At 37.5% G+C, this 18,797-nt stretch overlaps 2 protein-coding genes across 2 annotated transcripts; one reads left to right on the top strand and one right to left on the bottom strand.

Annotated features, from left to right (window-relative positions):
• Positions 1-240: 240 nt before the first annotated feature.
• Positions 241-1,386, top strand: LOC147284758 (uncharacterized). The gene is made up of 2 exons (XM_086245400.1): positions 241-500; positions 555-1,386. Exons 1-2 carry the CDS (start codon positions 389-391, stop codon positions 1,094-1,096), a joined length of 654 nt encoding a protein of 217 aa, XP_086101526.1. The 5' UTR covers positions 241-388; the 3' UTR covers positions 1,097-1,386.
• A 9,694-nt stretch (positions 1,387-11,080) lies between these two features.
• Positions 11,081-12,854, bottom strand: GATA6 (GATA transcription factor 6). The gene is made up of 3 exons (XM_086244381.1): positions 12,603-12,854; positions 12,095-12,469; positions 11,081-11,995 (listed from the first exon to the last, which is right to left on the bottom strand). The coding sequence occupies exons 1-3, from the start codon at positions 12,777-12,779 to the stop codon at positions 11,288-11,290; spliced, it is 1,260 nt and encodes a 419-aa protein (XP_086100507.1). The 5' UTR covers positions 12,780-12,854; the 3' UTR covers positions 11,081-11,287.
• Between the last annotated feature and the right edge of the window lie 5,943 nt (positions 12,855-18,797).

Genomic DNA, 18,797 nt, shown 5'->3' with positions numbered 1-18,797 from the left:
TTGATACTGACAAGAAAAAAAGTTTGAGTGATACGTAGCACACCCATATAGTCCATGTGGTATTTGAGTAAAAAAACCTTTAAAAAAATAAAATTAAGGCACGCCTAGGCCTAGCTAGAGCTCGAGATATATCCAAGAAGAAAATTTAATAAAAGCGTGAGGAAGTCACTGAATATTAAAGTGAGGACAAATTGCGCCACAAGGCACATATCACACTCTCTCTAGCTATCATCTCTTTTGCAGCCTTATTAGTTCTAGTGGGGACTCCCTCTGGTTGTCAATGCCCATTGGTACTTTATTGGGATCGATCGTACATTAATGCAAAGAGTATAAAAAGGGTCAGGGATGACTGAGCTTTTGCATATTCCTCAAGTACTTGAGACAGGAGATGGAGCTTAAGGGTAGAGTGTGTGGAGTTCTTTTGATCCTTGCAGCTTTTGTGTTGAGCCCATTATGTTTGGCCGATGGACTCAAAGGTTCTGATGCAATAGATGGCATTGGTGGGTTCAATGCTACAACTATGCCCAATTTGTCAAGTCCAAACCATCAGCTAGTTAAAGATGCAACCGAAAGGAATCTGACTACTTCATCTGATGAAGTTTTGGTCAAAAGCAATAACAATCAAAATGCAGGTGGAAGTGGAGGAGGAGGTGGCGGAGGTGGCGGCGGCGGCGGCGGCGGTGGAGGTGGAGGTGGCAATGGTGGTAAAGGTGGGGGAAGTGGTGGAGGAAAAGGAAAGGGTAGAAGCCACAAAAGACGACCGGGAAAAGGAAACAGTAGAGGGAGAGGAGGTGGCAATGGCGGCGGTGGTGGCGGTGGCGGAGGTGGAGGTGGAGGAGGTGCAGGAAATGGGAAAGGCCATGGATGGGGTGGGGGAAGTGGTGGTGGGGGTGGGGGTGGTGGGGGAGGTGGTGGTAGTGGTGGAGGTGGCGGTGGAGGCGGTGGTGGAGGAGGAGGAGGTGGTGGTCAAGGTGGAGGTTGGGGTCGGGGAGGAGGCAGTGGTGGAGGAGGCAACAATTGGGGTTGTTGGGCTTGGGGATGTGGTGGGCCTGGTGGCCATCAAAAATCAATTGAAGGCAGGAAAGGCAGTCCTTGACCCAACCCAATAATTTAGATATGGACCATGCACATTGCATGGACCGCAAAGAACGTTCCAAAAAGAGTATTAAATATTGGACTGACTACCCTCCCACAGTCCCACATATATTTTGATTTTGTTGCTTTTGGTAGTCAGAAAAACAAAACCATACCATTAGAATTCTTCCCCAAAAAAAGTATGAATACTGAGTGAGTGGTGTGTCTGTTGTGTTTGACAATTATTAGTGATTTGCGATCGAACACTTATTTGAGAAAGTATCAATAAAAATATTATCAATTTGAGTGCTCTTTTTCACTTTTTTTCTGGAACCACCAATGCTTGTTGACCTTTTTTGTATACGTGACCTATTTGCAAAATTGCACCAAAAGTTCCAAAACCTTAGGCAGAGGAAATGTAACAATCAAAGAAACCATAACAGTGTACAGATATTACATTGGCCCTAGACTCCCAAAAACACAAAAGAAACAAGGTAAGAAATTCTAGTAATTGGGTCATTTTTCCTTTTAGTCAATCTCACATCTTTCTTGTTGGGCTATTCTTCATATCAAATGTAGAAATATTGGAATGAATTGTGAAGACTTTTGACTAGCCTCAAATGGGCCCAAATGAAACCCAAGAAATGGGCTCAAATTAAATCCAAGAAATGTGCTCGATGGTTGATGCCAAGTTCCAACTGAGATTAAAATTGATATAATAATTGACCCAAAAAAGTCCTCTAATGTGCTCTTTACCAAATATCTGCGTTCTACAATGTTATGTTACAAAAATAATTGTCGAAAGTCCAAACTACACTTCAACAAAGATTCATTTGATCAACGGTTTAGATCGACAGTATAATATTGAAATGAGCGCTAGTTGTTCTTGTCAGATTGAAGCCGAACTTGGGACTTGTCATATCGATTGCCAGATTTGAGTGAGCTATAATTACAAAGCTATTATTATTAAAACTGAAGCTGATGAAAAGATAAACCTAACAGGAGTTTGACTTCTATACCCAATAAACAATTTTTTTTTTTTGGCCATGAACCCAATAAACCAAGTATGACACGATACATTTCGATCAATGATGTGTTACAATATCAAGTAAAATACATGGACATTTTGACTTTACAAATAACCTATAACAAATTTTAAACATAATGTGATTCATAAAGAAAGTTTCAGATATATGTGAAAACAACCAATATTTACCGTCCAGGTATGACTTGCTAGATGGACAACATACACAAAATCAAATCAACTGGCATTTTCCCATTCAGATTTTTCATTCAATTAATTTAAGTCTTAGAGCAGGAACTGGATCCCCTACCTTACTTCTCTGCAAGGTTGGTACCAGGCTTAGAGCTTGCAGGAAAACAAGGCAGGGATTCAGGTCCCTCAGAGCAATATAATACACAAAGGTCTTTAAATGAAATGGAGCCACTCAACCACACATTGGATAGGGCTGATAAGCTAAACAACCACACAAGAATTAGGCTGGTGATACGTGAACAAACATTATGGTCAAAAGAGTTGGGTGAGGTGGGCACAATCACTACTCACTACTGCATGTTGGTCTTGTAGATAATGGGTTGAGAGAGAGAGAGAGAGAGAGAGAGAGAGAGAGAGAGAGAGAGAGAGAGAGAGAGAGAGAGAGAGAGAGAGAGAGAGAGAGAGAGAGAGCTTTTTGCCTTTGGATTTTCCAAATGGAGGGTACAAGGCAATCCCACCCCACACCAGTAGTAGTCTTTAAGTGAGAGGCCGGCCCAAAAGTTTTGACTACCACTGTTATGTAAACTAATTAATATCTTAATTTGAGGCGATTTAATTATTACTACCAAGTACTAAGTACTAACCCACACATCTGCATCAACATCATCATTGTTGTTGTTGTTGATGGCCCTTGGAAGAAAAACAATACAAAATTTCTTTCTTAGTTTGAATGTGACATTTTCTGTTACCAAAGGAATCAACAGGACCCAAATCCTGCTGATTCTATCATCCTATGCATTGGACTAGTGCCACCTTCATTTTAAGGTGAAAAAAAAATAAAAATAAAAAACCCTTTATTTGAATGTTCTATCCACCAATCTCTTCTACTAAGCGGAATAGGGCACATAAACTCATTTCTAATTAAAGAAATTTATAATTTAGTAGAAAAAAACTTTTTCATCATATAGTTTGACTAACTTGTTACTATAGAAATTAAAGTATTCAAATCAAAATTAATTGATAATGAATAAACACATGAGAGCAATTGTGGCCTGATAAATTAATGAATTCTCTGCTTTTGATACCATATGTAGAAGTATAAGCATGTAGTTCAAAATTAATTGACAATAGATGGATAGACTACTCATGACGTTATTAAATATTGTAATACAATGCTTTACATTTCTAATATGATGTATACTCTCAACAGTTTTATCATCATAATTTCAATGATTAGAACTATTTACTTAATAAATTTTTATTTGATTGTGTATGATACTAAGTTATTTCTTTTCGGATGTGATCGTGAGTTCAAAACTCATAAACAACAGTTGTTAATAAATAAATAAACAGTCTATTAAGAACATAAATGTTATACTTTATGGTAAAGGAAATATTACCCAAAATTTAATAATACAAGACCCATTATTATTTTAATTATTTATACTTAATTGTTTATTTTGCTTCATAATCCATACTCATTAATTAGTAAGATTGTAAAACTTGAGAGACCTCATAAGTAGGGGTGGGCACGGTGCGGTCCGGCCAAGTTCTCCCCCCACATTGGCACTGCACTGTAGAGGACAATACGGTGCGGTGCGGTGCCGGTGTAGGAGAATTGTTGCAGCAGAACTGGACCAAACCAAACTGTAACAGTTCCGGTCCGGTCCAGTGCACTGTTTCTGTTTTGGGCCTTATTGTTTTGGGCTTTTTAGTCTGAGCCCAATTAAAAATTTGGGCAAAAAAATAATCAACCATACTACTGTACCATCCTGTCATGTTCTCACTTCTCATTTCAGAACAAATTAACATGCACTCATAAGCTTTTCACTGCACCACATTTCAAGAAACGACAGAAAATTAAAATCCAAGAGAAAACAAAGCCACAAGCTAGCAAATCAAATTGGTAACCAAAAACTAGACCATGAATAGCAGCTAAGGGCCTGCCAGACATATTATTGTCTACAGTCAAACATACCCTGTAATTTGACACAGCACAACACAATAAAACACAAATTTGCTTATACAGTATACAGATATGTAAAGAGGATTCACAATATGGATCAAAACAACCCATTAATCAATAATTACAAAATTTCATATCCCCCAGCCAACAAACACCATAAATCACTCATTGTCTTCAAATAACCCTTGCCAGCAGCCATCAAATACACCATAAAACTCCTGCCAGCAGCCATCTAATACACCAGAATACCCCTGCCATCAGCCATCAAATACACCAGAATACCCCTGCCAGCAGCCATCAAACACTATAAATTAATAACTAGGCAACTAAACAATGGAATTCAACTTGTGGAAGTAAAAAAACTTACCATTTAGGCTGCCTACTCAACACTGAATAGCAGAGGCTGTTTTCTTTGAAGTGGCTAAAGACATGTATTCTATAAAACAAATCAAAAGATGCACAATTCAGTTTTCAATATAAGAAAGTATAATACAATAAACTAAGTTATAACAAAAAATTATACCAGCTTCAAGTGCTTCATAAAACTCCATTTCTTCAATGGATGGATCATACAGTACAGAAGAGATATCATCGGATCTCAACCAATTTTGACAACAAATAAGAGCCTCCACCATTTTTGGAGTCAACGAAGCACGAAATGGATTAACTACCCTCCCTCCCGTGCTAAAACAACCCTCTGAAGCCACTGTAGAAACTGGAATTGCAAGGATATCCTTTGCAATTAGGGCCAAAGTAGGGTATTTAACCCCATTGTACTTCCACCATTGAAGAATGTCAAATTCAGAGTTAGGATTGCCTTTTTCAATAGGATCCATGATGTACCTATCCACCTCATGCTCCAAAATCACTACATGACTTGCTTCAGCTTCCTCCAACCATTCCCCAAGCAATTCTTGCCTTTTTCTTCCCCCTCTAAGTGCCTTATAAGTTGTCGAAGTACTAGTAGTGGCACTTGAGGAAGTAGGACCAGTCAGCCCACTACTACTAGAACCTTGACTTTGGGAGTTTGGTGCAGCATACTCATCAAACAATTTGATGAGTAAGGCTTTGATCTCTTCTTTCTTCTTGGTGGCATATTGTACATCCAAACAACACTTTTTGAGCATGTATGCCAAGTTTCCCAATTTGTATCTAGGGTCAAGGACAAGTGCAACCATCAAAAATTGGTTGATCTTGTCAAGATCCCCCCAATACTTCTGAAATTTCTGCATCATGCCTATGGACATTTCATTCAACACCACTTGTGCCTCCGAATCATCAAAACCATCAAAAGACATATCTTCATCACTAAACCCTAAACATTTAATTTCATATTCAATGGAAATTAAATCGTGGAAGGTTTCATGGACAGCGGGTTGTGTAGTCAAACTCATTTTCAAGGTCATGTCATAAAAGACCTTCAAGAAGTTCACAAAAACAGTGGCATTGACCCAATCATTCCCATTTGGTGGTCCTACCCTTTTCCTAACATTGGAAACCTCTTCTTCATCTTCACCAAACCAACTCAAGTATGCATTGTGCTCTTCATTGTCTCCCAACCTATCAAAAGCCTTTTGAAACTTCAAAGCAGATTCTAACATCATATAGGTAGAATTCCACCTAGTTGGGACATCCAACACCACAAGACCCTTGCATGGAATTGTCTCTACCTCCACACAAGTCTTGAAATCAGCCAACCTTTGAGGTGATGATCCAACATATTTCACTGCATTCCTAATGGCTAGGATTGACTTCTCTAGTTTCTTCAATCCTTCCCCAACTATCAAATTCACAATGTGAGCACAACACCTCACATGCATGTACTTCCCCCCCAAAACCATATTAGCATTTGTCCATCCCTTCATCTTGCCCTTTAGATATTCAATTGCCACAGTGTTTGAAGAGGCATTATCTGCTGAAATGGTAAGAACCTTCTCCACACCCCATTCTCGCAAACATTGTTCTAGAAGCTTCCCAATTGAATTCCCCTTGTGATTAGCTATCACTCTAAAGTTCAAAATCCTCTTGTGTAGCTTCCATTCACTATCTATAAAATGGGCAATGATGGCCATATAGTTAATGTTTTGACAACTAGTCCAAGTGTCGGTTGTGAGGCATACCCTATGTGAGGATAGATCCTTCTTCAAATTTTCCTTCATTTCATCATACAAGGCCAAGAAATGCCTAACAAGGGTCCTACGGGATGGGACTTGGAAAATGGGGCAAGCAACATTGCAAAATCTCCTAAACCCTTTACCTTCAACAAAGCTAAAAGGTAACTCATCCATGATCACCATTTCCACACAAGCCTTGAGACAATCATCCTTACTAGACCCCCTAGCCACTAAATTGCCTAATGTTTGGTCAAAAGACAATGTCTTTTTCGTTTTGTCTTTCAATCTCCCCGGGTAGGCCTTACAAAGACGCTCTATGTGTTTATTCAAGCTGGAGGTACCATTAAAAGATGGGTCAGCAGCATATTCATCTTTGCAATACTTGCACCTACCTTTCGTTTTTATGGTTTGAGCTTTAGTTCCATCTGCTTTGGTAATCTCAGCCACAACCTCATATCTCTCAAAGTGTTCCCAAATGGGGGCTCTTTCCTTGACTGGTTTCCTTGAACCAGTTGATGGTGGTAGTGGTGGCCTTGCACCACTAGGTGGAGGTTGGGTAGGTGCTGCAGCTGCTGTTGGTGTTGGTGTTTGTGATGGTGTTGGTGTTTGTGATGGTGTTGGTGTTGGTGATGGTGTTAGTAATGGTGATGGTGATGGTGTTGGTGTTGGTGAAGAGGCATAGGCGAAGGAGAAGCTACTAGGGGTACCTTGTGATAGAAGGTCCATCCCTCCTAAGTCTTAAACACTAAACAGAAACCCCAATTTTCAGCAGCCCTCATTCACAAGTTCACAACCATCATGCTAATTTGCCAAAATAAACTAAATGTAGTAATGTACCTCACAAAACTGCCCATTGCCCAAGTACCCAAAATGTTGCTCAGGCTGCTCACTGCTCAGCAATTGAAACCCCAAATGTAGTACAAAATCCAGAACCTGCATATGTAGTTCAAAGTTTCAAACCCCAAATTAACTATAAACCCTAATTTAAAATTGAAATTGCAAGGAAGAACCACAAAATTGCACATAAATTACAGAATAACCCTAATGTAAACCCTAACCCGAAATCAAACCCCAAATTAACTATAAACCCTAATTTAAAATCAAAATTGCAAGGAAGAACCACAAATTTGCACAAAAATTATAGAATAACCCTAATGTAAACCCTAACCCGAAATCAAACCCCACATTAAGTCATTAACTATAAACCCTAATTTAAAATCGAAATTGCAAGGAAGAACAAAAAAATTGCACAAAAATTACAGAATAACCTTAATATAAACCCAAACCCCAAATTGCAAAGAGATGACAAGATGAGAGAGTGAGAGATGATAGACTGACAAAGAGAGACGCGAGATGAGAGATGAGAGTGAGAGAGATGGTTACCTGAGACGACGCCGACGAGATGTACCGGAACGGCTTTTGATTCGCTGCGACGACGCCGACGAGATCAGCTCTCACGCTGCGACGACGCCGACGAGATGTACCGGAACGACTCTTGAGTGGTTGAATCAGATGACTGCGATTCGCGAGTGAGAATGAGAGATGAGAGACAGAGATGACTAGATGACTAGATGAGATCATGAGAGATGCGAGATGAGATCATGAGAGTGCGAGAGATGGTTACCTGAGATCGAGTGTGAGAGCTGAGAGTGAGAGACAGAGCAGAGATTTGGCTGCGTGAGAGAGGAGAGGCAGAGACTGAGATGAGAGTGACTGAGTGAGATTGGCTGCGTGAGACAGAAATCGAATTGGGGCTTTAGGGTTGGGGACCGGGGTAATCCATAATTGGGTAGGGTAATTGCCTAAATGGCCAAATGGGTAAATTGGTAATTGACTAATCTAATTAGTAATTAGGGTTTGACTTTTTAAGGGTTTCATTTGATTTTGGGGTTTCAACTTTCAATTGGGGTTTCATTTAATTTTGGTGTTTTAATTGGGGTTTAGAGTATAAGGTATTTAGGGTATATGATATAGTCTTATAATAAACTTATAAACATATACATACAAAAATTATAAGTTAGGATGTACTATAATATTATAAACTATATATTATATGGGTACTATCAAATATATAATTAATATTTCAATTAGGGTTTAAATTGGTAATTTGTAATTGACTAATCTAATTGGGGTTTGAGGGTTTCAATTGGGGTTTCAATTGGGGTTTAGAGTATAGGGTATAGTCTTGTAGTAAACATATACATAAAAAAATTATAAGTTAGGATATACTATAGTATTATAAATTATATACTATATAGTACTATCAAATATATAATTAGTGTTTCAAATGGGGTTTAAATTGGTAATTTGTAATTGATTAATCTAATTGGGGTTTAAATTGGTAATTTGTAATTGACTAATCTAATTGGGGTTTGAGGGTTTCAATTGGGGTTTAGAGTATAGGGGCCATAGGCCATTTAGGGTATAGGGTATAGTCTTATAGTAAACAATAATATATATATAAACAAATTATAAGTTAGGATATACTATAGTATTATAAACTATATACTATATAGTACTATATATATAATATATTTTAGGGTCTAAAATATAGCTAGGTTAATATTAATTTTATTATCTAAAATATATATAAATGTGTGTAAAAAAGTGTATAAAAAAGTGTATAAAAATGTGCTAAAAAAGTGTATAAAAATATAAAATGGTATAAATATATATAAATATATATATGTTTATACACATACGGTCCGGTCCGGTCCGGCCCGGCTTCAAGGAAAGCAAAACCGGAACTGGAACCGTATAGGACCGGTCCGATCCAATTCGGTCCAATCTTTGACCGGTTTTGATCAACACGGTTTTTACGGTTTTTTAACCCCCGATTTGGTTCGGTGTGTCCGGTTCGCAGTTTAAATGCCCACCCCTACTCATAAGGGTTTTGTGGTATGGAAGTAGGCTCACAATATTGTGAATACCTAAGCAAATCGGAGGGGAACACAAGTGGACAAGGCCATCCTCATCTTCTGTATCTCCCCTACCTATTAATGTTGCACTATTATAGACGTTTGAGAGTGGTTGGAACTGGTGGGAGATGGCCATCACGTAATTGCCACTCAACAATTATGGTAGGGCACCTATGGCATTTTTCCCACACTTGGAATTTCTTATGCGTTTAGGTTTTCTCTTAGTTTCATTTTGGTGGATACCCTACTGATTTTGAAAGACCAGACCGACCACTCACGTGCCCAAACCTCACATGATTATATTCTATTCTATTACAAAACATTTTTTTAAACCCTCAGTTAATGATAGCTTGTAGTTTTCCCAGCAAGTCTTCAAAAAATAGTCACAAATATTAAATAGAAGTGGATTATCTTGTTTTCCTTATACAGGTATGAGAACAAGAAATGGCTTTTTATTTGACTCTTGATGCTCATGTCTTTGTTTGAGCTGATGATTATTCATGAGATGGATCAAATATAAATGAAAAATGTTTTGTTAGCAACTTTATAACATATTATGTTATACTAACTGTTAAGATTATGCCTTCAACATAAGATGTTAGACTGTCTGATAAGAAAATATTTATTTCTTATTAGTATTTAAATTTAACATAATAAAAGAAAAAATGGGGTATTAAAAAATTTAAATATAACTTGCTCATTGGAATATCTAAAATACAATATTAATTAGTTGAATCCTAGTGTGTTCTTGCAGTCTAATCCGGCCGGCAACAAGTTATACAAAGATATGTATAGTAGCGACTTGTATTTGACTGATGACAAATGTACAAAGTTTTATGCATAATAATAATATTAGAGATGTGACGACATATAGCATGCGCATTGTAACTAGGAATTCTAAATGAATTCACATGCCATCATATTCCCGCCAGCAACAACGCAACTTCGAGGTCCATTTCAAAAATTCTCTGCATTTTTACCCCCAAAAAACATTTTTTATCAAATGTCATGCATCTCCTTTCAAACAAATTTTTTTAAAAAAAGTTATGCTTCTACTGGGCTAGAGTTTGGAGTCATAATTGCAATTTGCAATTATGGAAGACAGGACTAAAGTATTGTAAAATTAAAAAGGAAAAAAAAGGGACATAGTTAAAGCTTCTTTGATTTAGTTCAAAAGGGTTTCAATTGTAAATCTAAAGTTCTTTAGACATTTGTTTGAAAGAATTCACGTGTTTGAAATCGATATATAATTTCATAAAAATGTGAGTTTGATTTGGCAACCAAAGTTGTAAGAGCCAAACCGAAGGTGTTTTTGATTTGGAAGAGGGGGATTATGGAGTAGGAATGCGCGCGGCAACCGATTTAAATTCTGAAATTGCTTGTGAAGTGGGATTCTCAGACAATATGTGTTGGCCAAAAAAACCTCGGACAATATGCACTGACTGTAACTGTTACGTCCAAACATCAAATGCCTCCATAAACGGCACCAAAACCAAAATAAAACAAAATTCTCATTTCTCACTTCAGAATTTGCAGGTAGATAATCCAACGGTCAGGATTCAACACGCTGCGTGCAGATTACGCCACATCAATATGTGTCGTTCATAACATTTTTGCTTCCCAACGGCCACCAAATTAAAAAGCCCCTCAAAAGGCCAGTTACACCACCAAATCCACCTTTCCCTCTAAAACTGATCAAAATTAGGACCATTAATTAAACCCAAAAACCACGAATTTGGAAATTAAATAGAGACAAAAACAAAGAATATAATTTAAAATTAAGTACATATTAAGTAAACTCCTGCCTAATCAGTTACATGCCTACAAACCTACCGCACCAACCATCAAAAAGAAAAAAAAAAAAAAAAAAAAAAAAAAAAAAGGAAAAAAACATGTACACTAACTCGGCCTGTTCGAACCGGGTCTAATCTAATACGGTTCGTTTTGTCATCTCTTCCCTACTTGCTAACTAAAGTCTTGACCTTTTTTAATTTCCTAATCAAAAACTGGGCACAACCGGAGTGAAACCGGGTTCGGGCACGCCGGGGGTCTCCTTCTTCCGCCGCATCTCCAGCACTTTACGGTGGTGGTTCGAGTGCAACTCGCTCGAGAAAGTCGGGCTGCATGCGGGTCTGTATTCGGGCAGGAGCCGACCCGACTTGAACCGGACCCCACAAGCGTTACAGAGGGTCTTGGCTCCATTGGGACCCGTTCTCCACTGCGGGGTCTTCTGGACGCCACAATGGCTGCACCGGCGCGGGGGCTGCTGGGTCGAACCGCCCTCCGCCACGGTTCTTTTCTTCAGCTTTTTTGGAGGCTTCTCAACGAACCCAACCGGTTCGACCGGTTCGTGGTTCTGGGTTGTGTTGTAAAGGAGCCAGGAGCTCGAGGGGGACGAAGAAGAAGACGACGAACTGGAACTCGAGGAGGACTCCGTGAACGACGGAGACCCAAGTGACCAGACCCGACCGCCGGTCCGAGCACGCTTGCTTCTTGCTTTGGCCGGAACTGGAGTCTTGAAACAGGGCTTTTGGAGTAAAATGGTTTCCGGTTCAGGCATCTTTACCAGAAATTGCGGTACCGGCCGTTTCTCGTTGTTGTTTTTGGGCATCTCGGACAAAAAACCGGCGGGGAGAGAAGCTGAGAATTCCGAGAAAGAATCCTCGACAAAATGAGACAGCCATTCGAGGCTTTCCAAGTCGTCTGCCTGTAAAAATGGTAGCTTTGGTCAATTAACCACAACCCAACACCTTAAAAACACCATTTTTGAACATTTTGAAATGGGGAACAGATAGAAATGAAGTACCGGAACGCTGAGTCCGCTGGAGGGCTCAGGCCCAACAAGGTCAAGGTCGTTTTTTTCAGACAAACTCGTACTGGGGTTCGAGGTTTCATGGTCCTGGTTCTGTTTCTGAGGGGAAACAAAGGACTTGTCTTCTTCTTCCTCCTCCATCTCCTCCTCGGCCTCAGCCTCTGCCTCTTGTTCTACAAAGCCATCTTCATTTGAGAAGTCAAGGAGGTCATCCACAGAGAAATCGTCAGAAGCGACACCGTTTTGGTTTTGGCCATTCACAGTACCCCACAAATCATCAAGAACCGCTTGTGGGCTCGGTTTCACAGCCATCTCCTTCCTAATACTGCTCTTCAAAGCCATTTCCACGCATTCCATTTCAGTCTCAACCTAAACCAGCCAAAACAACAAGAAAGCAACATTCTTTTTAGCATCCCCGGTAAAAATAAGCAAACCCCATTTCTTAAAAATCAAAACTTTATTTCATTTTACATGCCCAAAACAAACAATAATATGTGTGTACCTGTTGTTGAGGTAGTGGTAGTGGAAGAGGTGGAGGACAATAGGATGTTAAGAGCGAAGGAGAAAAAGAAGAAGAGAGAGAAGAGGTTGTGGTGGTGGTGGATGCAGAAGAAGAAGGGATTGAACAAGTAAAGGGATGAAATTGGAATAAAAAGGGGTGGTGAGTTTGGTAAAGCATTGAATTAGGGCTGAAAGCGTCCGTGGCCCTATTACTAAAAGTGCCCGTTTCTCTCTCTTTAATTTTTACTTTTTTTTTTTGTTTCTTTTCCTTCTTTCCACACCCCTCTGCCCTCTCTAACCTTTATATATCCCACCTACTGTTCTCTGTATTTACCACTTGAATACGTTGCAATCTACTACTACTAAACCGTACTGTTCCATAATTACATATTTACATGTAAAAAGAAAAAAACAAAAGAGAGACAATACGAGAAAAAATATTTTTTTTTATCGTCTGAAATTACGAGGACTGCCCCTTATGAATTTGACTGATTGGACTTTTTTCCATGTCTGGGTTTTGTACATATATGGGTAGGCCAGGTCGGACCATATCCACAGACACCACCACCCAACGTTCATAAAACTTCCGTTTCAATGCGGTTTTTCGATATTTCTTTTTTAATTTGAAAAAGTTATAAAAAAAAAAGGTGGGATAAGAATCATAGGGTGGGTGAGGACCGTGAGGTTCGTCCCACAGAAACTCAGCTTAGTGAATGCCTAGGAAACCGCCACCTTTCCGGTTTTTTTTTTTTTTTTTTTCCTTTTTTACTTTTCTTCTTTGTCAAGAATTGGCCCATCGCTTTTGACTAATTTACATCGCCTGCCTACCGCGTTGATCGCCGCTCATTTTGGTTCTTCACCTCCCCGCTCATTGCACTTTATTACGAAATTAACTCCTAAATTGCACATTATTTACTTTTATTGCACCAAAATAGGTAGAAATTTGGTCCTGTTTATTGTACATTTCAATGGAAATAAAACTCTTTTGAACGGTTGAGATTTGACTAGCATCCGTTGCAATCGTTAGATTTCACATTAATCAACAGTTCATACTCTAACATATTTTATGTTTACTTTTATAATGTATCATTAAAGTATTGATGATTAGAAAATATTTAGTTAAAAGTAATGTCATTTGCCCTTTGCTTAATCTATAACTTAACAAAAAGTTTCCCAACTCCCTCAAGTAATTAGGAAACCTTTTGTGAATTCTAAATTTTCTAATATCATAAATTAACATTTTTTTCCCTTTAATTCTTAAGATTGCATAGAATTTTAGTAAATTGTGACAATAAATAGGGTAAGAATTGGTTGATGTTCTTTTAATAAGTCAATCGTCAATCTTGGCACATAGCCAGCTATCATTTGACAATTCTCATGAAAATTTCCAATAACATGAATTTTCTACAATTTGTGGTATCATGGGCTAAGTTATTTGATTTTTTATCCACTTTATTGAGAGCCACGTTATTTTCAGAGTAATAGTTGTCATAATCAGAGCAATGCAACCTACTTTCTATGTAACCTGCTCACAACAATTTTAATTTAATCTTTGCAATAGTATATATTTTCGCCAATTTAATCCAATATATAATTTTGTTTCACCTAAAGAAAGAGTGAAAGAGAATAAGTATTTATGGTCATTTATTGGCCAACAAAAATATTTATGGCCATTTTTACTTATTAGTTTCTACCCCTTACAAGAACCTCCGAGTAATAATCCCATATGAACATATATAGCAAAGAAAGAGTCAGACACTCTTAAGAGTGATTAATAGTCGGTGGTTTGTTGTTAAAAAACTGAGGTTGTGATTTTTTTGAATACCCCAATAATGGTTCACAACTTTACAAGCATCAAAAGGACCATGAATTCAGACCAACAAAAAAAAAAGGATCATGAATTATTGCGAAAATTATTTTGTTGTAGGCTTGAAAAGGAATTTACTAGGCCCCTCTTATTCATACGTACATATAAAGATATACATTACCTTAATTTTCTATATAAAACAAAGGAACACTGTATATACCTCAGCAAAAACTGATATTTGTATTTTGCACCAAAAAATCAAATTCCTAGTTCTTAAAATGGTAACTAGCTTGCACAGCCATTTTTCTTTTCATTATTTGTCAAATGACTCAAATGTTAGTTGTTTTTATATAAATTGGTATGTATAAGTTAAATGATCTATTTTAAGGTCCGTTGGCTTTAGGTATCAAATTTTAATAGTTTTTTAGTTTAGATACTAAAATTTAATAACATTATAAATTAGGTACTAATTGAAAGTCAAACATAATAATATAGTAAAAGGTAATATAATTTACAAATATTACATTATACGTCACTACAATAAAAAAAATATGGTCAATTCTAAATAAATCAATAAAAAAAAAATTTTGTTTATGTTTGCTCCCGGGTTTTTAGCGAAACTTAAACCCTGAGCCATAAGCTCCAGAACTCTAATTATAAACCCTAAACCTCATTTATATACCATGCACTTCATTTCTATACCCTAAACTAAATTAAGGGTAACGTTGTAATTTTATGCTCATAAGTACAATTAGACTATATTAGCCAACTTATAAGACAATATAAAAGTTTCAAGGCCAAAAATGTCAAATAAAAATGCTTAAAACAAAAGGGTCAACATGTTTGTGACATAATCTAAAAAACTACATTTATATTTAGTAGTCTAATTAAAATATTATATAATCTTCGTGCTATTCTAAAAAATTATTAAAATTTAATTTTTAATCATAATTTTTTACATTATTTAATGTCACTTGAATTAATTCACGTACAACAAAATAGTCTAATAGTCTATTGAATGACTCTTGTAGTTTAACATTTTTTTACTCAATTAAAGAATTTAACAATGTAAATAAGCGAGCAACTTTATATAGATAGCAACTTAAATCATAATAGAAATAAAACACAAGGGCACAAAACCAATGAGGGTAGTGCAATTCCCTTTTTCTTTCCTTCAAATGATTTTGGCGCGTAGAAGAATCCGGGGCAAACCAAATAGAAATGACCCCGAACCGTATTCGATTGAGGCATGCCCGGGATTAATGGGTACGACCAAATATGATGATACATATCTTCCACATCCTATCTCCATAATGATGAAAAAGTAGAGTGCATGGCTTAGAAGCCAAGGTAGAACCAATGTATGGATGACATGGGGCCAGCTTTTGTCGCCAACTCTCCCAACTGAGATGATTCCCTCTCTACTCTTGCTTGCTCACAGTTGCTAAGCACTGCACTGTGGGCTGAGTGGGATTAGGGGTGTTTTCGTAACTTCCTCTGGTATTAAATCATAGAAATGAAGACACAAAAAACGGAAAGAAAAAAAACAAAAACAAAAAAACGGTAAAGACGGTCAAAATACGTACATTGAGAGATTCCAATAGTTGACTGTTTACTAATACTAGCTGGTAAAACAAGAGCCGGCTTCCCAGACTCGGACTCCGAGTCGTTTTCAGCCGCCCAGAGTCGTTTCTTCACGTGGTGTGTTACTATTGGACAGGTGACGTTGCCCAATAAATCAACGTCTTCAATTATTATAATTTTTTCCTTTTTCATTTTGGGGTTTTAAATTTTGAATTTTGAAAATCAAAATTATGGATATGGTTCTGTACTTCTGTCTTCCATGGAGTGACCGAGTGACAGACCAAATAATTACACAAATTCTTTTTTCTTTTTTTAAATTTATAGGGCTAATGCCTAATGGGTTTGGGCCATTGGCCCTTCCTCGGCATATGGAGCCCAACTAGTATAAAACGGGGTGCCCAAAGTAAGATTTTGTTATTGGACCGAAATACCCTTGGCTTGTTATCTAAGTAAGTAACTATCTATCTATCTATCTTGGAGCGTGAAGTGAAATCATGGTGTACGGCAGAGAGAGAGAGAGAGGAGTGAGAGGTGAAGTTACAAACAGAAAGTACGGAATCTTCTGAAATTTCCAATGAAGAAGTTGGTGTCTTTTATGTCTCATGTCTTGATACGGTTCGTTTTATCGTATATGTCTATCAGAAAAACCCCCACGAAGCTCCCCAAAACATAATAAACTTCATAAAATAGGACCCACCAACACATTTTTATAATTAAATACTTGTAAATTTGTAAGTGTAATTAAATGGGTGGAAGAAGTGAAGAACTACAAATTCTAAATATCATAACTAATGAAATCTTTGTTTTGTTCCGGAATGCAAATGCAAGAGAACAGGAATGTGAGAGAGTGTTTGAAAGCTCAAGAGCATTTTGATGTTGGGCATTGGAAGGCTCACACACATCGGGTATTAATATCATTTTTCATCTTGCATTAGAGAAAATTTCCATAAGCAAGTAAATAAAGTATAAATATAAATTCACTATTGGAACATCAAAGACAAACTAAATAAGCAAAACAAAAAAATAAAAACCAAGAAAAATCCCTACTCTTTTCATTTTCTTGGATTGGCTGGTGATTAAAATAAAAATTGGAGAGGGGACCCTATTCTTGATAAAATTAGATTGTCAATTGACAAGGGTCATGCAACCACCATTTATTAGGTTAATTGATTGGTAAAGGTAATATCTGTTTCCAGATCTTAAACAAGGAGGAGGTATTAATATTGGATTTAACTCTTTAATGATAATATCTCTTTCAGACTCCTTCTCTTTAATGAGTAGGTATTGGATTTAACTGGGATAAGTAATTTGAACTCCAAAGTGTAAAAATGTCATCATTCCTATTGTGCATGGTTTTTGACATCCACATGCTAAAACTAGCTATACTTGATTTGCAGAATGCCTCCACACAACTCAAATCAGTGAATACCAAATTTATAAAAACCAATATTGAAGCATGAAGAGATATTAGAGGTAGAGTCTAAAAAGGCACTGATGATAAGTGATAACACATTGAGGTGTGAGGTGTGGAGTGTGGACTCTCAGTTTCCATGATTGAGTAGGTTCCTGTGAAAATTTGTGGTCCCAAGCATGGGTAACATAGTGTGCTAGCTCAGCTGCTTTTTAAGGGAAAGATGCCACAGTAAAAAGTAAACTTTCTGAAACTACTTCAGGTAATTAAAGACCCAGCCAGAAGGGTTCTACATAATGTGTGTGCAAAGTGCAAACACAGTGGAAGCTTTTAGGGGTAAGAATAGAAAGGGGTTGGGTGTGCTAAGAATAGTGATAGATGTGATTGAGATATGAAAAATGAGAGGGGGGGAAAAAAGATATTAAGGCCCATCATTGAGATCCAATAGGGAATTTGGAGTGTGCAAACAGAATTTGGTGCAATCCTACTGGTTACTCCAACTTGCAAACAAATGCATGTGTATCATTTTATGAGTAAATGGGGGTGGACCATGTCACATGTGTATCATAATTTTCTGGAGGTTAACACAGCCACAGCCACAGCCCAATCTGACCAACAACAACCAACTGCCACATGCAAACTTAGTGTGACAGGTTCAAATTTGAAAGAGGGTTACTGGGTTAGAGTCCAACAGTAGTTGGGACTTGGGAGTTGGAACATAAAGGAAGGAAAAGAAGCAATGTGGCCCATTTGAGAAAACCTCAAATGACTTGGCCAAAAAAAAAGAGAAAACCTCAAATGACATATCACTAGTACTACTACAACTAGCTGCACCCTCAAGGTGACTCTCAGTCTCTCCCGCTCTCTATCTCTCTCTAGTCTGACTCTGATCACAAACACACACTGCCACAGGCATAAAGATCTCTTAATTGTTTTACATTGATTTCATGGTTTCTGATGCATATATATCTCTTGCTTCTTTCTATTTGGTCATGTCTGTATCAATTGTGCATAAAATTTTCTATGTGGGTTTTGTTTAGATTCGATGATGCATAATGGAATACAACTAGAAAAATTTTAACTTGTTATTGTTAAGTCTCAAAAGGATGATGATATTAACAAGAGACGTGGCAGAATCAGAAAAATACAAATTGCAGTTGCAGAGTAGTAATGAGTTGAAGGATCACGTGATGGGCTCAGAAACGGACATGGCCTGCCTGTCTCATCTGGGATGGGTGGACTCACGTGCATGGCGCTCTAATGCACACCATTAACAACTCTACAAAGGCTTCAAAGCAAGGGCCCAAAACCAATTTGCAATACACTATTAATTCACTATTGAATTCTGCATAATGTAATGTAATTTATGCCTTGGAAACTGCCAACATGGGTGG

The sequence above is a fragment of the Dryas octopetala genome, chromosome 5 (genome assembly GCF_963921425.1).
Source record: "Dryas octopetala chromosome 5, drDryOcto1.1, whole genome shotgun sequence".
Lineage (NCBI taxonomy): Eukaryota > Viridiplantae > Streptophyta > Magnoliopsida > Rosales > Rosaceae > Dryas > Dryas octopetala.
This window is presented reverse-complemented; position numbering and strand designations above follow the sequence as displayed.